The following is a 27,153-nucleotide window of genomic DNA, read 5'->3' as shown; positions in this document are numbered from 1 at the left end:
CATGGCTGGGGAGGTCTCAGGAAACTAACAATCATGGCAGAAGACGAAAGGAAAGCAAGGACCTTCTTCAAATGGTGGTAGGAGAGACAGAGAGAGAGAGAGAGAGAGAGAGAGAGAGATAGAGAGAGAGAGAAGGGAAGTGCCACACTTTAAACCATCAGAACTTGTGAGAACTCACTCTCACAAGAGCAACGTGGGGGAAACCATCCCCATAATCAATGACCTCTCACCAGGTTCCTCCCTTGACTCATGGGGATTACAATTCAAGATGAGATTTGGGTGGGGACACAGAGCCAAACTATATCAATAAATCAGAAAATTTAATATAATTAAGATATTTCCAAAATTTATCTACAGATTCAATAGGCTCACAGTTAAAATCCCAGCTAGTTTCCTTGCAGAAATTAACATATTGATCCTGATCCACATGGAAATGCAGAAATCCAGATTAAACAAAATAATATTGAAAAAATAACAAAGTTGGAGGACTTATTGTTCCCAGTGTCAAACTTACTACAAAACTATAGTAATCAAGACAGTGTGGTACTTGCATAAGGTTACACATATAGATTAATAGAATACAATTGAGACCCAGAAATAAACCCAGATATTTAAAGTCAGTTGTTTTTTGACAAGAATAGTTTTTGAATAAATGAATTTTGGGACAACTGGATAGCCACAATGAAAAGAGTTAAGTTGGATCCTCTTCTACCATAAACAAAAATAGCTCAGAATAGATCATAGAGGCTGGGCACATCGGCTCATGCCTGTAATCTCAGCACTTTTGGAGACTGAGGCAGGTGGCTCACTTAAGCCTAGGAGCTCGAGACCAGACTGAGAAATATGATAAAACCCTATCTTTACAAAAACTGCAGGAATTAGCTGGGCATAGTTGTGGGCACCTGTGGTCCCAGTTACTTTGGAGGCTGAGGCAGGAGGATCTCCTGAACCCAGGAGGTCAAGGCTGTAGTGAGCCATGACTGTACCACTGCACTGCAGCCTGGGTGATGGAGTGAGACCCTGTCCCAAAGGAAAAAAAAAAAAAAAAAAGAGATCAAAGATCTAAATGTAAGAGCCAAAATACAGAATTTTTAGAAGAAAGTTTTGGAGTAAATCTTGGTGACCTTAGATTGACCAAAACCTTCTTAGATATTGCACAAAAGCACAAGTGACAAAATAAAAAATATATCATTGAACATCATCAAAACTAAACAATTTTGTGATTCAAAATATGTAACAAAAATGAAAAGCAAAACCACAGAATGGGAGAAAATATTTGCCAATCATACATCTGATAAGGGACTATGTATTTAGAATATATAAAGATCTTATACAACTCAATAGTAGAAAGACAATAATCAAATTTAAAAATAGGATCTAAGTAGATATTTCTTCAAAGAAGATATGTAAATGGTCAATGAGCTCCTCATGAAAAAATGCCATTTAGGAAAATTTAGATCAAAACCCTAATGAGATACCACTTTACAACCATTAGGATGACCATTATTTTTATAAATGAAAAGTAAGCGTAGGTGAGAATGTAGAAAAACTGGAACCTTTCTGCATTTCTGGTGGGAATATAAAATGGTGTAGCTGCCGTGGACAATGGTGTGGTGATTCTGCAAATAATGAAACATAGAATTTGCATTTGATTTAGCAATTCTACTTCTGGGTGTATACATAAAAAAAATGGAAAGCAGGAACTTGAACAGATATTTGTGCCCCAATGTGCATAGCAGCATTATATACAATATGTAAAGGGTGGAAACCACTCAAATGTCCATTAATAGATAAATGTATAACAAAATGAGGTATAGATCTATATGACAGAATATTATTCAGCAAGAAAAATACAACAGAATAATATTCAGCAAGAAAAAGAAATGAGGTTTTTGATGGGTTTGTTTGTTTGTTTGTTTGTTTTGAGACAGTCTTGCTCTGTCACCCAGGCTGGAGTGCAGTGGCCTGATCTTGGCTCACCGCCAACCTGCACCTCCTGGGTTCAAGAGATTCTCCTGCCTCAGCCTCCCAAGTAGCTGGGATTACAGGCACACACCACCACACCCAGCTAATTTTTGTATTTTTAGTACAGACGGGGTTTCACCATGTTGGCCAGGCTGGTCTCAAACTCCTAACCTCAAGTGATCGGCCCACCTCAGCCTCCCAAAGTGCTGGGATTACAGGCATGAGCCACTGTGCCCAGCTGAAATGAGGTATTGATACATGCTACAGCATGGCTGAATAAAAGGAGCCAGACACAACAAGCCACAAACTATAGGATCCTTTTTTGTTTTTTGTTTTGTTTTTTTGTGTGTGTGAAATGACCAGAATAGGTAAATCTACAGTGACAGAAAGTAGACTAGTGGTTTCCAGGGCTGTGGGTTGAGGAGAAGGAGGAGTGACTTCTATTGGGTATGGGGTTTCTTTTTGAGGTGAGGAAAATGTTCTAAAATTGATTGTAGTGATGACTACACAACTCTATTTGTATAAAGAAACTCATTGAATTGTACACTGTAAATGGATATATATTTATTTCATGGTATTTGAAATATATCTGAATAAAGATGTTATAAAGAGAGGACACAGCCTGATCTCTGAGAAAGAACCCAGTTCTCCATCCCCCTCCCCCACACATATATACAGTGCTTCAGGTTGATAAGGGGTGACCAGGCCAGGAAAATGTGATATTTGTCTGACGTGCAAGGAGAAAAATGAGAGAGATGCTTCCCTTTTCATATGGATTCTCAGTGGGGTGCTCTTGAAACCATGTCTAGCAACAATGCAAGAGGACTGCAGAAGAAGAAACACGACAGTGTCTGTAATGTGAGAGAGAAACACACTGAGGGGAGAAATGTGGAGAGAAACCCACTGAGGTTCCCATGTCCTGACACACAAATGCATATAAAGGAGGAGAGTTTAAAATCCCAAACAGCAGAGAGACTAAAATGACGTTAGGCCAATGAAGGTGCCACAAACACACCAAGTGGAATGGATCCTCTTCAGTAATGGTGCTGGGGAAACTGGATATCCATATGCAGAAGAATGAAACTAGGCCCCTTTCTTTCACCCCATATAAAAATTAGCTCGAAATGGGTTAAAGACTTAAATGGAACACCCAAAACTACAAAACTGCTAGAAGAAAATAGTGGTTCAAGATTTTAAACTCGGTAAATATTTCATTGCTAAGACTTCAAAAGCACAGGGAACAAAACCAAAAATAGACAAATGGTGCTATATTAAACCAAAACCTGCACAGCAAAGAAAACAATCAACAGACGGAAGAGACATCTGTAGAATGGGAGAAAATATTTGCAAACCATTCATCTGACATGCGACTAATATCCAGAATATACAAGGAACTCGATGGCAAAAAATATATAATCTGAGTAAAATAGGAAAAAGCTCTGAATAAACATTTTGCAAAAGACATACACATGGTATATAAGTATGTTTAACATCATTAATTATCAGAGAAATGCAAATCAAAACTACAATGAGCTATCATTTTACTCCAGTTACAATGACTATTATGAAAAAGACAAAAAACAAAACAAAACAATAGATGCTGACAAGGATGTGGAGAACAGGGAACTCATACGCTGTTGGTAGAAACATGAATTAGTATAGCTGCTATGGAAAGCTGTATGGGAATTCATCAAAAAACTAAAAGCGGATCTACCATATGATCCAGCAATTCTACTACTGTGTATCTATAAAAATAATCAGTGTATCAAAAAGATATCTGCACTTCCATGCTTATTGTAGGACTATACACAATAGCTAAGTTATGGAAGCAACCTAAATGTCCATCAAAAGATAAATAGATGAAGAAAATGTGATACGTATAAACAATGAAATACTATGCAGTCATTAAAAAGGATGAAATCCTGTCATTAGCAGCAACATGAATGAGACTGGAGGACATTAGGTTCACCGCATGTTCACCCACACATGGGAGCTAAAAAACAATTGAGCTCATGGAAGTAGAGACTCGACTTGTGGTTATTAAAGGATGAGAAGGGGAGAGAGAGGGGAAGATGCAGAGAGATTGGTTAAAGAATGCAATGTTACAGCCGGACAGGAGGAATAATTTCTAGTGTCCTTTGTCGTTAAATATAATTTATTGTATATTTTCAAAAGACTAAAAGGGAGGATTTTGAATGTTCACAACACAAAAATGACAAAAGTTTGAGGTGATGGATGGATATGCTAATTACCCTGATTTGATCATTATACATTGTATATCTATATCAAAATATCACTCTATTTCAAAAATATATGCAATTATTACATGTGAACTAAAAGTAACAGAAAAAAAAATTTAAAAAGGAATGAAAAGACAAGGACTACTGAAAAGAGTTTTGCAGACTTCAAGACTAGGAGAATGGATTTCAGTAACAAGTGATAGAGCCTGACCCAAAGCCAGGAGGAGCAGATTCATTGGTTGTTGATGCAGAGGTGACAGAAGGTAACAATTACAGACCAAAGTTAATGAGGATCCTCAGGAGAAATCAGTGAAGACTTGCAGTTCACTGCAAGAACACTCATCATGCTAAGCCAGCTTACTCTTGCATTTAAATAGCATTCTGAGAAGAAGGAGAGAACAAGAACCTTAGGGATGAAAATAGACCTGATAGAAAACTCATATTTTGAATTGACTAAGGTTAAATTCTGAAACACTGGGGTTTTATTCATAGAGTCTGAATGTACCTGGACAAGGCTAAGTTTTTTGTTTTTGTTTTTGTTTTTCGCTCTGTCGCCCAGGCTGGAGTGCAGTGGTATGATCTTGGCTTACTGCAACCTCCGCCTTCCAGGTTCAAGCAATTCTCTGCCTCAGCCTCCCAAGCAGCTGGGATCACAGGCACATGCTGCCACACCCAGCTAATTTTTGTATTTTTAGTAGAGACGAGGTTTCACCATGTTGGCCAGGCTGGTCTTGAATTCCTGACCTCATGATCCACCCCCCTTGGCCTCCCAAAATGCTGGGATTACAGGTGTGAGCCACTGTGCCCGGCTGAGGCTAAATTTTAAACCAGAAGGGACTAAGTGATTATAAATGCTTGAGATTAATTTTTCCTTTTCTGCCATTAAGTGGAAAGGGGTGTTGGTAAACTGCTGAGTTCAGTTAGAGAAAATAGAGAGAATTACATTCCCTCGGCACCATGTCAGGATGAGTAAACTTTAAACTTCTTGCTATCCATTAAGGAAACAGAGTACTCAAGGTATGGTCATGAGGTAGCATGCTCATGGCCAACCAAGTGGTCACATACAGGCTGAATTTTCAGTCTGAAGTTGTGAAAAACTGTGAAATCATGAAAAAGCAATGGGCTGAAAGTCAGCATGCCTGGAATTGAGTTTGGTGATGCTGCTAACTGGCTATGTGGCTTTGGACAAAGCGACTGGATCTCATAAAATGCATTTGCCTGCCTTTAAAGGAACTGAATTAGATAACTAGTTAGGTTTCTTCCAGCTCTAAAACACTGATTCTCACCTCTGGTGTGGTCAGTGAGGAAATGTCTGCCACTTCCTGGCCAAGTTCAAATGGACATTGCCTTTTAAGAGATGGAACCCTCTTCTCTTTCCTCAGGCAGCTCCCTAGAGGCTGGGCTAAGGACAGCCAGAAATAAAGTGCAATTACCTGTGATGTGCTGCCGGCTTCTGCTTTTGCAGCCACAGTTTGTAATTAGCTCAGGAATAAACACATCATCGTGACAGACTGAACAGTAAAACAAGGCTCTGGACAATGAAAGAAAACTAAGAATGAATTATGTGAGTCTTAATGCAAAGGAGGCATGGTGCTGACTCAGTGGGCCTCCCATTAAGTTGTAGTTGCTTTAGTGCTTTTCCCCCATAAAATAATAAAAAGATTACCTTCTGACGTCCTTTGGAGTTTCAGCAATAAAGAACCCTAATGTGTTCTTATGTATCCTCACTTGTGGAGGTGGATTTAGTATCAGACCACTGGAAACAAAAAATAAACACATGGTAATGTTTCCCTCTGATTTCAGTGGCAACAGTTGGTGCCTCTTTCTGTTATGATCAATGGATTCTCTAAGTTGCTAATTTAATCGTATTCAACCTCCTCTTACTGCCAAACACAGTGGAGAATATGAATTTGACATTTGTAATTCTTTGTTTGATTGGGGCTGACTATGCAGAGGGGAGCCAGGGAACAACTTGATCAGTGAGCTGAACACACAGTGGACCTGCGGCAAAGCCTCTCCCGGATTCTGTCATGCATCTGAGATGCTCCGACCAACTCAGGTGCACAACATCTTGCTGATTTAAGCTATCAAATGACAAATATGCCGAGACCACACAATTGCCAGGCTTAGCGTCATACTAGTAGTGCTCATCTTTAGGCCACTTGCCATTTAAAGTTAACATTTAATTAACCAGCTGGATTAAAAAGTTTCTTCTATTCACCTATGCAGTTTTTGAGGTTGTGCGTTTCTTTTGACTTCAGTTTTGCTTATTTTGATTGCCAGATTTTTGACAGCATGTGAATTATTTCTATTCTTATCTTACTTGAACCTTTTGATTTTCTATTTTCTTGTGGTTTATGTGTTTGAGAATATTGTATTATAATTTTCTGTCCATGATACTATTTGATGCAGTACTCTGCTATGGCTTTTCAAATTACCCACATTTCTCCCTGTTTATCAGGATCTCCTGCCTTTATTTCCTTCAATTCAGATGTCTATGGTGAGGTCTCATAACCCTATAATTCCCCTCACTTCTTTTTTGCAGAACGGAAGTTCTCCTTTCCTCCTTTAAAAGTCATCCCTTCTCTTGTATTCACATTGAAATGAGGTGAAGTTTTAATTCTGGCAAAGCTTATTCTGTTGCTGGGATACTTACACCTTTCAAGTGTTAGAGAACCCTCACAAAAATAAATGAGCTTGCACAGCCAAAGTTCTTCAGCCTTATGCCAAGAATAGACCCAGGCTGTATAGCTGTGTTCAGGTAGATTACTACCTCAGGCAATGGATGGCCTTTTCTGAGTATTTACTGACTTATATTAATGAGTGAAATAATTGGTTTTAACTTTGGAAGGAAAAGAAAATACAACTGCGGTCCCTTAAATATTATTGGCTGATGCTCACTAACTAGCAGATGCATGCTTAGTTGTGTCTTACATAGCCTTTTTTTTTTTTTTTTTTTTTTTTTTTTGAGACGGAGTTTCACTCTTGTTGCCCAGGTTGGAGTGCAATGGCATGATCTCGGCTCACTGCAACCTCTGCCTTCCAGGTTCAGGTGATTCTCCTGCCTCAGCCTCCCGAGTAGCTGGGATTGCAGGTGTGCACCACCATGCATAGCTAATTTTTTGTATTTTTAGTAGAGACGGAGTTTCACCATGTTGGACAGGCTGATCTCAAACCCCTGACCTCAGGTGATCCACCTGCTTCGGCCTCCCAAACTGCTGAGATTACAGGCATGAGCCACTGCACCTGGCTGCTCCTTTCGTTTTTTTTTAAAGGAGAAAGGTTTCTCTGAACTCATATTAAATATCTAGCTATGAAGATACTGTCACAATAAAACATATATTTGACTGTATTTGAGAAAAGAGGTGAGCATCTCTTAAGGATTTTCCTAACATGGTGTTATTAGTTGATTCACTCTTTATGATTTGGCTGGTTGCTCTATCGGAGAATGTTTGTCCCTGGAACAAAATCATTACAGTAAGTGACTGGGGTCAGATCCAGCTTCATCTGTTAGCAGGTGACAAATAATTCCCTAAGAAAAATTCTTATAATTCTCCAAGCATTTTGCAAGTCGTAGGATCTCTTCAAGCTTGCCAATTAGAAGAGGAATTAAAAAGTGAGAAAAGACAGGCTTTTTCCCCAGAATTTCAATATATTTGCTTAAAGTCCAACTATTTAAACATGCAGTCTTCCTTCTACCAATAATGGCAGCAGTGAATTTACTACAGGGTGGTTACAGAAGCACAGCCCTGGAGCCAGAGGACCTGAGTTCAGATCCTGGCTCTGCCACTTGGGTGTTGTGTGAGGTTGGGAAAATCATTTAACTTTCTGGGGTTCAGCTTCCTCCTCTGTAAAATGAGACTAATAATAGTACCTATCTCACAGCACTGTTGTGAGGATTATTCAAGAGTTAACATATGTAACAGGTCTATAGCAGTGTTGGTCACAAAGTATCAATCATGTAAGGGAATGTTCTTATCAATACATTTGCCAAATCAGAACTTAATCCTTTTGATTCACCAGACTTCCCAGTGAGAAGGCAAAGTTAAATCTCTGTTTCCATAGATCCCCCCTTCATTGAGGTACATGTGTGTTAGGTAGTAAACAGGGCCTCTTAAATCTACGTGAGATTAGTTGCTAAATAAATATTCATGTTTCTGGTCTGTGATGTCCTAACCATCATCTTAATAAAGTTTACAGAAATCTAGAATGTTAAAGGTGGAAAGGATCTTAAGGGCACGTGGTTGTAGTTTCCAGATTCCAGTGAATAAACCAATTATATCACGGAGACTTGAGAAAGAATTCTCAGGCTCACCCTTGAAGATTTGGTTCTGCAGTCAAAAGTAGGGTTTTGGAATCTATAAGTCTTTAAAACTTATGCAAACAGGCTGGGCACAGTAGCTTACTCCTGTAATCCCAGCACTTTGGGAAGCCGAGGTGGGTGGATCACCTGAGGTCAGGAGTTTGAGAGCACCAACATGGTGAAATCCCGTCTCTACTAAAAATACAAAAATTAACCGGGCGTGGTGCACACACCTGTAATCTCAGCTACTCGGGAGGCTGAGGCAGGAGAATCACTTGAACCTGGGAGGTGGAGGTTGCAGTGAGCCGAAATTGTGCCATTGCACTCTAGCCTGGGCAAAAAGAGTGAAACTCCGTCTCAAAAACAAAAACAAAAACAAAAAAACTTATGCAAATAATTCCGACATATAAGCCAGGTGACTGAAAGACAAACTTGTTACTAAAACTTGATAAAATTTTGGGCCAGTCTGAAACCCGAACTACCTGGCTTATGATTCCAAGTCTACCCATTTTACTATGACCTGTTTCTAGTAGGAGGCTCATTTATGCAGATGTTTACATTCAGAGGTTTTGATTGTGAGATTTTTCTTGAGCACAAAAGGATTTTTAAACAGAACTTAAGCAGCCAGACAATACTACTTGTTATTCTCTTCTTAATGACTTGCTTTTTACAATCCCACTGACGTCTTCTACCCAGATGCTTTCTATATCCTGTCAACTCAGACAGGTCTTTGATGCTTTCCCAACTTTTCACATATAATAATTCCTTTATAGCCCATCTGATATAATTGAAAATTATTGCATTTTGAATGTTTTCCTATAATTTTACAATTTCTGGTAATGTCGATTTTAGAAAAGGAAGGTGTGTGAGAGATTCTTTAACTCTATTTCCTCATTCTACAAATGATGAATCCTTATCCACGGCCACAGGGCCAGCAAATCAGTCAGGATCAGAATCTAGTCTGTTAATTCCTATTTAGCACAAGTTAATTTTTCACTAAAAAGTACACATGAGCCAACACACAGTCTTTCTTGCCCTCATCCCATTTAAGCCCCACCTCTTTTCTTTTTTTTTACAGATCTTTTTCTCTATATTATAGTATTTATTTGTCTTTCTTTTCCACCTTTTCTTCCGTTTATGTTTATGTATATTTCATTTGCTCTGAATTTTATTTTGCATTATGTGATAACTTCTCTTACTTTCATATTTATTCACTTATGGGTTTTTGGGAAATGCTGATGTCTGGTGATGATAGGTCTCCTTTATCAACTCTATCAACAAAAGCCTTTGTCCAGTCGGCTGGTCAGATTCCCATTTTGCCATAGTTTGTCCTTTACCTTTTTTAAAATTATTTTTTGGAGACAGAGTCTTGCTCTGTCACCTAGGCTGAAGTGCAGTGGTGTGAACTCAGCTCACCGCAGCCTCTGCCTCCCAGGTTCAAGCAATTCTCGTGCGTCAGCCTCCCAAGTAGCCGGGATTACAGGCCCAGGTGCACAACCATGTCCTGCTAATTTTTGTATTTTTAGTAGAGACAGGGTTTCACCATGTTGGCCAGGCTGCTCTCGAACTCCTGGCCTTAAGTGATCCGCCTGCCTCAAATTCTCAAAGTGCTGACATTACAGGCATGAGCCACCATGCCCAGCATTGTTCTTTACTTTGCATGGCCAGTGTTTGTGGGAACATTTTTATCACAAATAATTCAATTTTGTGGTATTATTTCATGGTCAAGATCTGGTAATATTATTAAGAGAAACAGATTTGAGAAGGTGACCATTTCTTCTCCTCTCTGCTCCTGAGAGAGAGGTGGGGTAGGGTCCGAGGAACAGAAGAGAAGTGTTTGCCCAAGAGGGTCACCACCCTAACCTGAGCCATCAGAGACAGCACAGCAGAGGAGCCAGAGAGCCCCAGAGGCTGCCTCTTAGCCAATCCACCAAAGGGAAAAAGCTTAGTTATAGCTGCATCTTTGGAAAAATTCTTAATCACAAAGATTCTCCAGAAAAAAAAAAAAAAAAAAAAACAACTGAAGAGATGAGCAGACTTATTGGTACCAGAAACCATCCGTAAAGAGGGACTTGTATTCGATGGCTATCAACAGGAGGTGCATCTTCAGAAAGCAGAGCCTGGGAAGGAAGATGAGGAGTCAAAAGGAGAGCAAGCGGTCAGTGAACAACAAAATAACTAACACTCTGTGCCCTGTGCCTAGGAGGAAACCAACATCTTAGAGGAAAGAACTCCCAATGTGGAATGATCCCCTGTAAGTGAATCCACCTAAAGTAACCAACAGCCACTGCGCCAACTGGGACAGAGATGAAATTGCCCCATCCCAACTGTAAACTTCTAAGTTTCAGGGACCCTGGGCTGTCCCTTCTTAGATCTTCAGTTTGTAATGAAGCCTGGCCTATAGTGGGCCCTCAGTGAACATTGTTGAAAGAAGGTTGTTGTCTGAAGAATGAGGGAAGTATTTCACTTCACTTACCGGGCAACTTCAGGAAAGCTCATTCCAGCAAAGTCATCAGAGAGATGTTGGGTCAGAATTTTGTTTTTCATGCTATTCAAGAAGTGTTTCTTCCAGGTCTGTTTAGGCATAACCTGGAATACATAATCATGCCACACGAAGCAAAACGACAAGGAATGTAGAATGTTAGAATTCACATTGCATATTCTGCTAAGCACAAACGAGTCTTCATTGCATGTAAGTCATAAAAAAAGAGATTTATCTTAGTGCTTAACTAGAGAAATGTTAAAGGAATAACTAAAAAGCTAACTCCATCTTAACTATTTTCACCAGAGTTCAGGATGAGGCAGACACATCATTACTTATTTTCTTGCAGATAGCGTTCAAGTTTCCTTGCTGGCAGTGAGAATTCTCCATCACCCGGTCCTGATTTCAGCTTTTGAGTTAGTAAGAATCAGATGGGAAAGTTAATGTGGAATCTAAATTATCTCTCTCTGGATATGACTACTCAAGATTGGTTTAAAATATTTTAGTTTTCTACTAACCATATATCTCAAAGAAGAAAATATTCATAGCTTCTGTCCAGCATCAGAACCCTTCATAAGTTCAAATGAACTTGAAGGGCCATCCTGATGCATGGAAGAGAGAATGGAGAAATCAAGGCAAACAGTAGGTTTCCAGAGAAATGGGAGATGTGAAAGGAGAAAGATACCTCAAAACGGCTAAATGCACCCAACCCAACAGAAAGGCTGTTAGGAACTCGTGGCTGACGTTTGTGTAGGACCCTCTCCTCATCCTTCTCCACCTACTGCCATGAGAATCACCACCACACTGTTCTGATATGGCAAGACAGTCTTCTTAAAACCCAGAATCTCAGATGAAAATCTTGAATTTCTAAACGTTTAGGAGGACAGTTGCTATGGAGAGTTATGGCTGGTTCAGAAATTATCTTCAGATGGTCATGATGCAGTTTGGAAAAAAAGCAAAACAAAAACAAACACATAGACAAACAATTCTGCCCTACTAAAAAGGACAGACTATTTCAGGCATTCCAGTGCCTGCTTCCACCACCAAGATTCAGCTGAATGAATCTTTTCCCTTTTCCCACTTTCTTAAAGTCCTCTCATGAGGCAGGCTCTGATTATTAGGTGGTTCATACCACTAATTTCCAATAACTAAATAAATTGGCTTAGTGCTTCTAATCTAAATGTTTCAATGTTTGAAAGAAGGTAAAAAATGATAGCGTGGGGATGGAGAAGAGTTCCTGAGATAGATTTAAAAAGATCAGAAAGGAAAACAGGAGGATTTTGGATAGAAGAATCTGGGTGCTCAAGTAAGCCAGTTGGATCAGATCTAATGTAAATTTAAGTTTAAGGCCATGTTCTGAACCCAGGACCAACTGGAAATGTTCTTTGAGCTACAATTTCTCACAATATGATCAATATAATTAAAACACATGGCATTGACTCAAGGCCTTTTAATCTGAGTTCTCAGAAATTTTACAAATATTAACTCAATACTTGGAAAAAGCCAGTTATGAGATTAATAACTTTAATTTTATAGATAGAGAAATTGACAGTCAGGGAAAGTAAGGGCCTACTCTGAGAGAAATCAGTCATAAAACTCTGGAGTCCCAGCCATTAAACCAAAGTCGATAGTTTGTTATAGAATTGAAAGCACCAAAGAATAATGCAGCTTTCACATATTTTGCCTGATGCTGTTCAGTGAGGATTCCTGAAAGTAGGTTTCAGACTTCACTCAAAAAAACATTATGGAGACCATAAATATCTCTCAATTCCTGTAAGCTAAAATCCATCTTGTATAAATAATGACAGGTGATCATCCTCAGTGGGGAGGTTACAACTCTAGATCTTATTTTTATTATATTTATTGGTTTTTTTGAGACAGAGTCTCACTCTGTCGCCGAGGCTGGAGTGGAGTGGCGTGATCTCAGCTCACTGCAACCCCCACCTCCTGGGTTCAAGCAACTCCCCTGCCTCAGCCTCCCCAGTTGCTGGGGCTACAGGCTCATGCCACCATGCCTGGCTAATTTTTTTTTATATTTTTACTAGAGACAGGGTTTCACTGCGTTGGCAAGGTTGGTCTCAAACTCCTGAGCTCGAGTGACCCACCAACCTCAGCCTCACAAAGTGTTGGGATTACAGGTGTGAGCCACCACACCTGGCCACAACTCTTTAAATAAGAAAAATACAAGAGGATGGTTTTACATCCCTATCTTCTGTAGTTTCATGAAGGAGGATAAGTCTTCACATAGAGTTCACATTCCATTTATTTCCATTTACTTTCTCCAGCCATGGAGATTGAAATCACAATAATCACAACAAATATTGAAGTTCTCTGCCACTTTCTAAATATACAACACAATGACAGTGTCCTTATCAACCATTTTCTAGGCTGCATACAGTGACCACTACATGAAAGTAAAAGCTTGTGTGTTGTAGCTGCATGAAGGCTCATTCCCTCCACCCTGACTGCCATTTCTTTTCACCTGTATATTACATCTCTTTACATTCACAGAAGGAATTACAGAAGCATTCCGTTTGTTGCAGTTAGGATATAGCTGGCCAGCGCACCTCTTACTTCTTTTGCTTTTCATTAAATAGCACCAGGGAAGAAACAGAAAAAGATGCAAACATTTGTACTGAACACAGAAAAAAGAGAACAGAGGAAAGAGCGAGCAAAGAGAGGTCAAGAGGGAAGTCACGTGTATGAAAGGCAAGCATGGACTCAGAATTAAATGGAAAGTAAGGTCATTCTCTGCAAGCACTTTAGAAAAGGAAGCCCAGGTCCAGCCAAGGGCTAGCACACCTTGCCTGGAGCATTTCATGGAAATGATATTTGGAAGACCACCTTTTGTGCTACAAAAATTTATCCCAAGAGTCACTTTTAGCCCCTTACTTTGTCTCAGACAAAAATATCAAAAATCTTGATGTGAGACATTGTGTGGAAATAACACCAGAGGCATACAGCATTGTGGTAACAACACTGTGGACCAGACAGTTCTAGCTCTGCGGCTCACTAACTTACTGTATGATCAAGTTAGTTAGCTTCACCAATTCACTGCTGGGATACTAACTTAACATATTATTGAAGGGAAACACAAGACAGTAGGCACTCATCATGTGGTTACTGTTATTATTCCTGCATGGAATGCTCCCTAAAACAACCTGGAAAAATTAGATTTTAATTACTATTTGTATCATTTCTATTTGATGAATATAATTATTATACCAATTATTATTTTGGATTTAATTTATATTGAAATATATGAATCCTTCATTAATAATATAACCTTTATTTATATTTTCACTTTCAATAACTCAATGCTTCTACTTTGATGAATGTACTTTGATTTAAAACATCCTGGACTGTAGGTAGGAAGCAGAGTTATATTTTTTCAGTTTTGTAGATAAATATTCTTAGGCAGGAATAAAATAAATGATTTCTTCAAGGTCAGTGTGGTACCTGGGACTTTTAAATTCAGATCTTCTAATCCCTTCCCAGCTCAAGCAGAAGTCATATCTCATTTCTTGGGGCCTTGATGCTTTTCTCAAATTTTTTTCCTATTTCTGATCTTAATATGTAGGACATGGGGACAGAGCCAAGAATCAACATTAATTTACAAGGTTACCTTTATGTTTTGCTCCACAAATAGAGATGTTAGGAAGGTACACAAGCCTGGCACCAAACAGCCTTGGGCGATAAATCCAAGCTTTAATTCAGCAAAGCAGATGATGTTGTCTCCGGTGTCCCAGTTCCAGCTGGGAATCTTTGGCAGATAAACCTGTTCCATAGTACAAAGCAGGTCAAACATTAGGAATAAACACACCTCAAGAAAGCTCTTGAGGATGGATGTCTTTCTTTTTTTAAATTTACTTGAAATCATATATTCTTCATTTTTGCACATAAAAGTGGTGCCCAGGTCAATGAAAATGATAAGAACAAATTCAGCATTTGAAAGTGGTTAGTGGTCAATGGCTCTCATTTTTTGAAACAAAAATAGCTAGAGTTGCAAAATCAGGTCAAATGGCTTAAACTTCTAATTCTGCCCCCAATTTACATTGTTAAGTGATTATCCATCTTAATGAGACTCCAAATTTTACCTATGATTAGCAAAAACTTTTTATTTACACATCCCTTAGAAAATTAAAAAGTTCGTCTAGCTATATAGATAAAAGGAGGAGATGGAATATGCTAGAATGTTACTATACCTTGTTATGGGATTGCAGTATCTGTATGATGATTCTGGTGGTAGAATCATAGTTCTTGATAGAGAGCACCCTATATAAACCCCAAACACTCTCATTAGTCATGTGTCATAGCCAAAGGGCTTTGTAATATAATTTAATTCAGAGTTAAATTGATATGTAGGTAAGTGTAGAAAAACTTGGCATATAATAAAGTTTATTGTTGTGTTGTTTTCTAAAAATGTTTTTAGTAGCCTACACAGAAGAGCATCATTGTTTTCATGACTTTGCCAACCAAATCTATGGAATGATTATCTCTTGGTGTTAGAAGACTGTGTTCTTCTGAGACCAATTCTTGAGGAGGAAATCAACAGTTTCATGTTTTAGCTTTCAAACCCAAACCTAATAATTACAGGTAAAAATAGAAATTTGATGGTAGTCTATGGCTTGAAATAGCTCATAGACTGTCTAATTCAACTTCCCCATTTTACAAATTAAGAAACTAAGATCTACCTCATATTTACTGTACTATGTATGGTACAGATTTTCAGCTGTTTCTTGCTATATGTAATGTCACCTTCAGCTACCTGTGTTTATTTTACTCTGGAGATTGGAAGTTCATCTGGATTAGCCAAAATGCCATTGTCATCATAATCACAGTTATCATAAGTCACGTTCTTGCTAGAAGAGTTCACAGTTTAATGTAATAACACTGACTCTAGCCATCTTGAAAATACTTGCCGATGGTCAGGCCAGGCGCAGTGGCCCAGCCTGTAATCCCAGCACTTTGGGAGGCTGAGGTGGACAGATCACCTGAGCTCAGGAGTTCAAGACCAGCCTGACCAACATGGTAAAACCCCATCTCTACTAAAAATAAAAAATTAGTCTAGCGTGGTGGCACATGCCTGTAATCCCAGCTACTTGGAAGGTTGAGGCAGAACTGCTTGCACCGGGGAGGTGGAAGTTGCAGTGAGCCTAGATCACGCCACTGCCCTCCAGCACAGGCAACAAGAGCAAAACTCCATCTCAAAAAAAAGAAAAAAAAAAAAAGAAAAGAGAATACTTACCGATGGTCAAACAAAAAGCATGTCATACCGGACCATGCATAATCTTTCACCACAACTACTAGAGAAAAATCCCACTAAATAAAGTGCACTCATAGGGTTCATAAAATTGCATCTTTATTTTTGAGGAGAGGATATTAGTTATAATGGTTCTATCTGAACGATAATCAGTTATTTGTATGCTTGCTTCTTAAATTCAGATGGCTACTATAGATATGAAACTTCAGGGAATTATATGGAGAAGCACATTCACACTCAGGATGCTCCGTTTTCATCCTTTTGCATCCATCTGCACAGTCTTGGGGAGCGGGCAAAAAGTAGGCAGAACCTTGGAATATGATGAACCTAGTGATATGATAGATGACATTTTCTCCTTTTTATGCTTATGTACCGGGCATTACTTTAAAAGAGATAGAAAAAATAATCGTTATAGCATACAAAACACAGCTTCTTACCTCATAATGTTGGAAATATCTTCAGCATGGGAATCACTGCACAAAGGATTGGCTATAATCAGGCATGCCTCTGCAGATTCCACCTACCCTTCAAGATCGGACAGGAGCCATCTTGTTAATTACATGGGAAATGCTCTGGTCTTCCCCTTTCGGGTTTTCTAACAATTTTGTAATAAAATTGCTAACACAAAAGAGGACACACTTGGGAATGAGTTGTAATGAGGATGTCTTTACATCAGGATTGTTGTCCTGCAAATGCTGCAAAGGGCAAGGGTTGCAGCTGATGGGCTAGGACACAGGGTCTCTGACATAGGTAAAAGATTGCTTTCAAATGGGTAAAATAAGGCGTTATATTTTTCCTACCATCCATCACCATTATTTGATGCCTAGTGATAAGCCCTAAGACCTTTATAAGCAACCGTCTGTGTATTTACTTGTCTTTCAGGACAGTTAAAAACAGAGGAACTGGGAGTCTACTTGGCTCTAATAAGCAGTTATTCAATATTGGTGGAGTGTGAATTTCAAAGTTCTAGAAAATTACTGAAATGGCTCTTACAGTACTAAACTGCAGGAAAGAGAAATATTTTTCTGGGTCTGTCAATTCTTCATGTTTACTCTATAGATCTTGGCTTTAAACAGAAACTTTTCTGTTTGTTGATTCTCCGAGACTGAGAACATGACAGGAAGCTGCCTTTGATCTTAAGCCAAACCTGTCTAGAGGGTTGGCTGTTGCTCATTATTTTGCGTCACAACTTTAATGAGATTTCTACTATTTTCCTTTATGTTTTTCCTATTGGAAAGCATATCCATGCATTTAGGAGGAGAAGTTGATTAAAGCTGATGGACTCAGAGATCTGCCTTCTGGTAAGAATTCTATTCGTGTGGTAAGATCAAACACACCTTGCTATCCATACCTTTTTCAGACCTCTTAGGCTGATAAAATAAAACTGATTTAGATAGAGAATTTTGCGAAATAAATAATTTAAATATTAAGTGTTGGCAAACAGTGAGGTCTGCTTGACATTTCTGAAATCAGATTTGGAGGTCAATTACTACACCTCCTTTACAATTGTTTTTAAAGTTGAGGAAGTTATATTTTCCACCAATTAAAGAAGCTGAAATAATACCTTTTTTAAAAAGCAATATATCCTATTATTTTAATTGTTGCAACTAAGGAAAACTACAAGGAACAAAAACAACTAGATCTTACCGCAACTCGCCTCAGATCCTCCCACTTCATTGCAGATCCAGAAATGAACGTTGTGTAGGCCAAGTAGCATTTAAATATGGTTTCAAGTTCCAAAGAAGGAGGGGTTCTGGACAAAAAAGAACGTGGCAGCAATGAGGGAAAAAAGATGATTGACTCTGGGTTTAGAGGTTTTTATAACTAATTTGGTGCATTTAGTAGAATCCCTCATAGTGATATGAAAAAATACAAATCAAGTTAATACTATTTTTTTTAAAAATGTAATTACTAAGGATGAAGAAGTTCACTATTTAGTTTAAAAAACTGAGTTACTGAAACAGGCATAACATTTTAAATCAACTATGCATTTAATAAAATGGCTTTTAAATATAAGAAGCAAATATGAAAAAAATTAGAAGGACAAATTGATGAGTCTGCCACTGTTATGAGAGATTTTGACATATCTTTTTAAACTATTGATAGAGCAAGCAGAAAACAATCATCACGGATTTTGAACACACATGTTTAATATTTATAAATTCTGCAAAGAACATTTAGAGGAACTAATTTTTATAAAGAACACACAAATATTTATCAAAACGGTATTTTTCTTAACAGACAATGAAAGCCTCAACACATTACAAAAACATAGTTATTACATATAATGATCTTTGATCACAATACAATTAACTTAGAAGTTAACCAAAACACAAATAAAAATAGTTTTCAGATTTAGGAATAAAAAAATAGAGTGCTAAAAATATTATGAGCTTGGAAGAAATTGCAACAATTCTTTATCATTATTCTTAGAAATATGTTGAAAATATTAAATATATATGCTTTGAGATACAGCAAAAGCCATGCTTTAGGAATAATTTATAGCTTTGGAGATGTATTAGAATAGGATCAAGGAAATAAAAATAAAAGAAATGATGAAAACAAGAATAAGAAACAATGAAAAAGGAACAAAAAGATAAAACAGAGAAGATAAACCACATCAAAAGTCAGTTCTTTGAAAAATAACCTAGCATAATAGGCAAAAGTTTTGTAAAGTTAATGGAGAAAAAATAAAAGACAAAAATGATGCAAATATTGAACAAAGAAGATACAATACATATAGTCAAAGTAGAGATAAAAAATAACAAAAGTAGACAGCAAATAACTGAATGTCAACAGCTCTGAAAACTTAGCCAAAATGAACAAATTACTTAAAAGTGTATCTTACCAGAACTAACTCTAGAAGAAATAAAAAGCCTAAACTGTTAAAGAAATTGAAGCTGTGGTTTCATGCTCATGGGTAGGAAGAATCAATATCGTGAAAATGGCCATACTGACCAAGGTAATTTACAGATTCAATGCCATCCCCATCAAGCTACCAATGACTTTCTTCACAGAATTGGAAAAAACTACTTTAAAGTTCATATGGAACCAAAAAAGAGCCCACATCATGAAGTCAATCATGAGCCAAAAGAACAAAGCTGGAGGCATCACACTACCTGACTTCAAACTATACTACAAGGCTACAGTAACCAAAACAGCATGGTACTGGTACCAAAACAGAGATATAGATCAATGGAACAGAACAGAGCCCTCAGAAATAACGCTGCATATCTGCAACTATCTGATCTTTGACAAACCTGAGAAAAACAAGCAATGGAAAAAGGATTCCCTATTTAATAAATGGTGCTGGGAAAACTGGCTAGCAATATGTAGAAAGCTGAAACTGGATCCCTTCCTCACACATTATACAAAAAATCAATTCAAGATGGATTAAAGACTTAAATGTTAGACCTAAAACCATAAAAACCCTAGAAGAAAACCTAGGCATTACCATTCAGGACATAGGCATGGGCAAGGACTTCATGTCTAAAACACCAAAAGCAATGGCAACAAAAGCCAAAATTGACAAATGGGATCTAATTAAACTAAAGAGCTTCTGCACAGCAAAAGAAACTACCATCAGAGTGAACAGGCAACCTACAACATGGGAGAAAATTTTCGCAACCTACTCATCTGACAAAGGGCTAATATCCAGAATCTACAATGAACTCAAACAAATTTACAAGAAAAAAACAAACAACCCCATCAAAAAGTGGGCAAAGGACATGAACAGACACTTCTCAAAAGAAGACATTTATGCAGCCAAAAAACACATGAAAAAATGCTCACCATCACTGGCCATCAGAGAAATGCAAATCAAAACCACAATGAGATACCATTTCACACCAGTTAGAATGGCAATCATTAAAAAGTCAGGAAACAACAGGTGCTGGAGAGGATGTGGAGAAACAGGAACACTTTTACACTGTTGGTGGGACTGTAAACTAGTTCAACCATTGTGGAAGTCAGTGTGGCGATTCCTCAGGGATCTAGAACTAGAAATACCACTTGACCCAGCCATTCCATTACTGGGTATATACCCAAAGGAGTATAAATCATGCTGCTATAAAGACACATGCACACGTATGTTTATTGTGGCATTATTCACAATAGCAAAGACTTGGAACCAACCCAAATGTCCAACAATGACAGACTGGATTAAGAAAATGTGGCACATATACACCATGGAATACTATGCAGCCATAAAAAATGATGAGTTCATGTCCCTTGTAGGGACATGGATGAAATTGGAAATCATCATTCTCAGTAAACTATCGCAAGAACAAAAAACCAAATACTGCATATTCTCACTCATAGGTGGGAATTGAACAATGAGAACACATGGACACAGGAAGGGGAACATCACACTCTGGGGACTGTGGTGGGGTGGGGGGAGGGGGGAGGGATAGCATTGGGAGATATACCTAATGCTAGATGACGAGTTAGTGGGTGCAGCGCACCAGCATGGCACATGTATACATATGCAACTAACCTGCACATTGTGCACATGTACCCTAAAACTTAAAGTATAATAATAATAAATAAATTTAAAAAAAGAAAAAAATCTCTCAAAACACAACACACACACACACACAAACACAAACCTACACACCCAAACACACACACACCCCCCTCAAATAAAATGTAGGAAACCACTAGTTCTACATGGTTTCGCGTTTAACTTCTACCATACTTTAAAGCAACACATAATCTCATTTTTCTACAAAGCCTTTTAAAGACATTAAAAATAGGAAATACTTCCTAACCAATACTAAAAAAGACAAAATAATCATATTACCAAAAATATCCGTGAGATTCACATTAACAAATTAAAAAACAACACTGATATAATCACCTCAGACGCAGAGACAAATTGACAGAAATATTTCTTCAGAGTTAAGAAATACAACTCATGGTATATTAGAAATAGAAGATAATATTTTTAACCCAACAAATATCTTTAAAACAAAAAAGATATCTTTAATGAAAAAATATTAAAGGTGCTTTTAAAAATGAGAAGTAAAGAAAAGATATCATCACTGCTCTTTTTCAACATTATATTTGATGTCTCAGCAATAATTATACTATTTCAGACAAATAGTTTATTTCCTTCTTTCTAATACTTATGTGTACAATTTATGTTGTATTATAAATATTTATTTTATTTATAAAGATTTACAAATCTGGATTAATAAAGATTTATTTTATTACAAAGATAAAATAAAGATAAATTGTTTTAATGTAAATAATTATAAGTATAATTACACAAATATAGATAATATAAATATAATTATTTATATGGAAACCCCTAATATTACTACAGAAAAAAATAAAATTTATGTGGTTAGATATAAGACTAATATACAAATTTTAATTGTGTTTTTCCTGTACTAAGAACAAACAACTAGTAAACCCTACTGGAAGATATTACTTTTACTAATATCAGAAAATACCAAGTACCTAGAAATAAAAGTTAGTAAGCTCTCTACCTGGGAAATTATACCACATTATTCAGGGGTACTAAAGGAGAACTAAATAAATGAATAAACCCGGTATAGTAAAAGTTGGAAAGAGTTTGTAGCATAAAGCAGTCAATGCTGCATCTAAAGTTTCAATTAGATTCGCATTAAATTTCTGCAGTTTTTCATAATAAAATAATATACATGATAAAATAATTTTAAAATTTATATAAAATATAAAGGGCCAAGTAAAGCTTGTCAACTATTAAAAAAAAAATAAAAGGTAAAAAACTTGCTCTAGGGATAGATAGAACTAGTTATAAAGATTTAGTAATTAAAAGACTGTAGTATTAATGCAGTAATAGAAAATTATACAAATTGTCACTCTATAAACTCCATTGTTACTCTACAAAAAATTCTAAATGAATTAGAGACATAAATGACGAAAAAAATTTAAAATTATTGGTAGGAAATGTAGTTCAACATATTTTAAACAGTGGAATAGGGAAAAAGTTTCTAAACAAAAAACAATAAGTGCTTTAATATAATAGAAAATATTCAATATTTGACTATAATAACATTACAAACTTTTAAGCATCAGAAGATATGTAATATTCGGCAATAAGACAAATTATAAACTGAAAGAAGAAATTGCAGTTCCCACAACTGATGAAGAATTATTGCAAATAATATATTACACATTCCTAAAATTAAATAACAAAAATCACACAAAATAGTTAAGTAAAAAAATAAATAGGCAAAACACATGGATGAGTATGTCACGGAAAGAGAAAAGATGTGTGCATGGTGAAGGTCCACATCTGTAGAGCTAAAGGGCATAGAAATCAAAACCACAAGAAGGTTCCGTTTTACATTGATTTCATTGCAAAGCTTAAAACATATAACCATACCAGTTGTTGGAAAGAATGTGTATGTATATATATGTGTGAAGTCTCTTACACATTCCTGATAGGCTTGCAAATGGTGCAATGACTTGGAAAAAATGATTAATGGCCTAAAAATGAACATTCACATTCTTGACACTATTAAGCACACACACGTACAAGCACAAATGCACACAAACATGCACACAGAAACAATATTTCATGTGTCCACCAGGAGCCATATACAAGCATGTTAACAACAAAACTATTTCCAATTGCAAAATATAGAAATAACACTAATCACACCAAAAGAAGAGTGGAACTGAGGGAAATGAATATCACTAACAAGAACAACCAATTAACTACAGCAACATTCAAAAATATGAAAGCATCTTACTAACATAATATAAACTGAATAAAGCCCCAAAGATTACATTGGTATGATATTCCTTCTATAAAGTTAAACATGTCTAAAGTAATATGCACATTTTAGATGTGAATATAGAGGTAATAAAACATAGGAGAAAGAAAGAATGGTAGTGATATTTAAAAAATTGACCATAGGTTGAAATATGGGGAGGATTATACAGTTAGATATAGATTATTGTCCTAAATTTGACCTTGGTGGTGAGTTCATGCATTGGTGCTTACAACATTATTAAAAAGAACTAGTAACATAAATAACCAAAATGTGCTTATGTGTAAACCAATTATGAATGCTATGACTAAGAATTAAAATAAATCTCATCCTGATTTTCACTCAAAGAAGAAAACTAAATCTTAGTAGGAAATGTAGTTCAACATGTTTTAAACACTGGGATAGGAAAAGATTTTCTAAACAAAAAACAAGAAGTGATTTAATATAACAGAAAATATTCAATCTTTGTGATAATATTAAAAACTTTTAAATATCAAAAACATGTAATATTCAGTAAAAAGACAAATTACAAACCTGAAGGAGAAATTTGCAGTTCTCACAATTGATGAAGAATCATGTCATTCCTCTACTCAAAGTACTCCAACAATCAGAACTGACACAGAGAAAATTACTTTCCTTAAAGCCAAGTCTCTACAATGGTACAATGGGCTCAATACATCTTTATTATCAGGCCCACTATCAATTACAATATTTTCAAATACTCTGAAATTATCAGTCCTTATGAGTGAAACTTCCCCCTTTTCCTGAGAACACTTTGGATTCAGTATGTGATACATGACCATCAGCATATGTGGAAAAGTGAGAGCTCTGTTTATGTTTGAATACATACAATATTAACAGAGCTGAGAGCTTCTACTTTCAAGAATAATAAATTAGGTAACTTCAGCCAACTCCCTCCTGAAGATATATAAAAAAGCTGGATGAAATATTAAACATGTCTCCTAAGAAGTCATCAGTGATATAAGCAGACAATGAAGAGTTATCAGGCCAAAACCTGAGAGAAATCAATAACTCGGGAGTTGAGTCCAATTTTCTTCCCCGAACGCATTTTACAATTCAGAAGCAGCAGCTACCAATCTGAGATAACATTTCGTGGTCACACAAGTCAAAGGACAAAAAAGTGCAGTTCCCCTGACATACAAAATGAAGGGTTTGATATCTTTTCCAAAATATAAACTGGCATAACAAAAGCATAGAAGCAAAGAAGAAGGGTAAAATTGAATAAACTAGCTTATAATTGGGCTGTCATCCTGAGTTTGTCACCTGGGAAGTACAGAGAGTTTCAAGCATTGAGATTGGATTAGATGGTCCTGAGGCAGAAGTGCCCTGTTGTGTTTCAAAGAAGTAAAGAAATACACTCTCTGGAAGAAGGTAACATCATCTGTCTAAGTTAACAGTGTTTCCATGTATAGTTGTGCAAAACAGGAATCAGTGCATAATGTAAGACAATAGGCACACACACAAGAAAAGAAAGAAAACAAGACAGTGTATGTAACATCTAGCAGAAGCCACAGCCAGTAAAATCAAAGACGTGAGGCATTCAGTTATTGAAAACTAGCTACAGTATACTTATGCTTATTTTGTTGAAATACACAAAAGGTAAGGTAAAAATGCAAAAAATAAAAATAAAAACAGAACAGTTTGATAAAGAATCAAAAATAACTAATGGGTACTGGGGTTAATACCTGGGTGATGAAATCATCTGTACAACAAACCCTCATGACACAAGTTTACCTATATAACAAACCTGAACAGGTACCCCTGAAATGAAAATAAAAGTTACTTTTTTTAAAAAAAAGAATCAAATGTAAATTCTAGAACTGAATAATATAATAACTGAAATTGAAAACTTAATGGATGGGTTTATAAGTAGATTAAACACATAAAAAGAGCTAAGGTTCTGGAATCTAGGTCAAAACAAATTATCCAGAATGCAACACAGAGATATAAAAAGGGAAGAGAGAAGTTCAAAAGAGAGGGTAAGAAATTCAGTTCATACGGCCTAGCGCAGTGGCTCACACCTGTAATCCCAGCACTTTGGGAGGCCAAGGTGGGCAGATTACTTGAGGTCAGGAGTTGGAGACTAGCCTGGCCAACATGGTGAAACCCCATCTCTACTAACAATACAAAAATTAGCCAGGCGTGGTGGTGGGCACTTATAATTCCAGCTACTTGGGAGGCTGAGGCAGGAGAATCACTTGAACCCGGGAGGCAGAGGTTGCAGTGAGCCAAGATCGCGCCAGTGCACTCCAGCCTGGGTGACAGAGCAAGACCCTGTCTCAAAAAATAAAATAAAATAAAATAAATAATAAAAAATAAAAAAACTCAGGACATATAACTGGAACAATAAAAAAGAAAAAGGCTAGCAGAGTTAACCTGTAATTAGAATCCCGGAAGAAAAGGAGAAACAAAAAGGTGACAAGCAACATTTGAAGAAATAATTATAATAACTGAGAATCCTCCAGAAATGATCAAAGACACCAATCCAGAGACTCAGGGAGATTTATGCATCCTAACTGTGGTAAATTAATAGAAATTCAAACCTATACACATCATAGGAAAATTATAACATACAACCATATTAAGTAAAATGTATGACCTTTGAAAAAGATAGCTCTTTCAACAAGGTAATTCAACAGACTTCTTAATAGCAACAACAGAAGTCAGAAGTAAGTGGAATAAAATTTCATGGTTCTTAAGTAAATAAACTGCCAGCTTGTAACTCTGTATCAGTGAAATTGTCCTTCAATGAAAAAAAAAAAAAAGACATCTTTACACTTAAAAAAACAAACAACATCCAACAGAGTTAGTCACTGGTAGTTCTGCATTTAAGGAAAATTTAAAAGTTTTAGGGGTTGGGAGATGAGAAATTACTTAATGGGTACAATGTACATTATTCAGGTGACAGTTACACTAAAAGCCTAGACTTCTCCACTGCACCATGTTTCCATGTAACAAAACTGCACTTTTACTCCTTAAACTTATACCAAAATTTTTCTACTTTTTGGCATGAAGAAAATCATAACAATAGGAAGGAAGAGCAGAGGTGCAAGAAGAGATAAATAGAACAAAAGGTTAAATGTTAGGGTAAATTTAATGAAATTTGTCATAAAACTTAAAGTTGGTAGATTTTATAACATGAAATAAGCTTAATCCTGCATGTACCTGACAAAGGCTCGAATCACATATTACCTTATGCAAATAAAAAAGGTCTAACGATTCAGCATAAAAATGGTCAAGACAAATGGATCATCATTTAATATGAGGGAGTCCAGGTGGCTTATGGATCTGAAAAGATGCTTGGCCTCACTAGTAATGAGAAAAATGTTAATTAAAACCACAAGAAGTACCACTATCTTAATAAAGTACTACCCACAAGAATGGCTACGATTAAAAAGACTGCTGTTTCTAAGTGTTAGTTTGTCGAGTTACATTTCCAGTGTTAGTAGGATGTAGGGCACCAGGAACTCTCAGGGCTACTGGTAAGGTGCAGATTGTTCATATCATTTCGGACAACTGACAGTTCTACCTAAGAAAAATATTTAAACTTTATTACCTTACAATTATATTTTTGGGTACCAAGATACATATACAAAAATTTGCACAGCACCATTCTTTATAATAGCCAAAGTATAGGGGAGAAATGCCACCAATGGCTGAATGAATTAAGACAAATTGTGGTGTATTCATAGAATATTGTCTACACAGCAATAAAAATAAGTATTATACAACTATTTCCAGTTGCAATATGGATAAATCTAACAAACATAACATTGAGGTAAATAAATGTATATTCCATTTATACACATTTAAAAAAACAGGAAAAGGCAAATAATATTCTAAATAAACATAGAAGATAAGATAAAAAATAATAAGATATAATGTCCGAACTGTAGTTATTTCTAGGAACTAAAGATGGAGCTTCAACTGCAAAGGGTTGTGTTGGTGTGCTAGCTATGGAATATAGTAATCCATCCTTATCCGAAGGGGATACATTCCAAGACCCCCAGGGGATGCCTGAAACCACAGATAGTACCAAACCCTGTATATACAGTACCATTTTTCCTATATATACATACCTATAATAACATTTAATTGATAAATCAGGTACAATA

At 36.6% G+C, this 27,153-nt stretch overlaps 1 protein-coding gene across 3 annotated transcripts in view; it reads right to left on the bottom strand.

Annotated features, from left to right (window-relative positions):
• The window catches only part of KCNU1 (potassium calcium-activated channel subfamily U member 1), a 156,120-nt gene that overhangs the window by 84,705 nt on the left and 44,262 nt on the right, over positions 1-27,153 (bottom strand). For all 3 annotated transcript variants that reach the window (XM_063606715.1, XM_055116456.2, XM_055116455.2), the window contains exons 11-18: positions 17,901-18,006; positions 16,691-16,773; positions 15,196-15,265; positions 14,616-14,768; positions 10,985-11,097; positions 10,557-10,628; positions 5,872-5,961; positions 5,639-5,736 (exon numbers count right to left, since the gene is read on the bottom strand). In XM_063606715.1, the coding sequence (XP_063462785.1) occupies positions 5,639-5,736; positions 5,872-5,961; positions 10,557-10,628; positions 10,985-11,097; positions 14,616-14,768; positions 15,196-15,265; positions 16,691-16,773; positions 17,901-18,006 (785 nt within the window). The remainder of the gene's footprint in view (positions 1-5,638; positions 5,737-5,871; positions 5,962-10,556; positions 10,629-10,984; positions 11,098-14,615; positions 14,769-15,195; positions 15,266-16,690; positions 16,774-17,900; positions 18,007-27,153) is intronic.

Source organism: Pan paniscus, chromosome 7 (assembly GCF_029289425.2).
Source record: "Pan paniscus chromosome 7, NHGRI_mPanPan1-v2.0_pri, whole genome shotgun sequence".
Classification (NCBI taxonomy): domain Eukaryota; kingdom Metazoa; phylum Chordata; class Mammalia; order Primates; family Hominidae; genus Pan; species Pan paniscus.
This window is presented reverse-complemented; position numbering and strand designations above follow the sequence as displayed.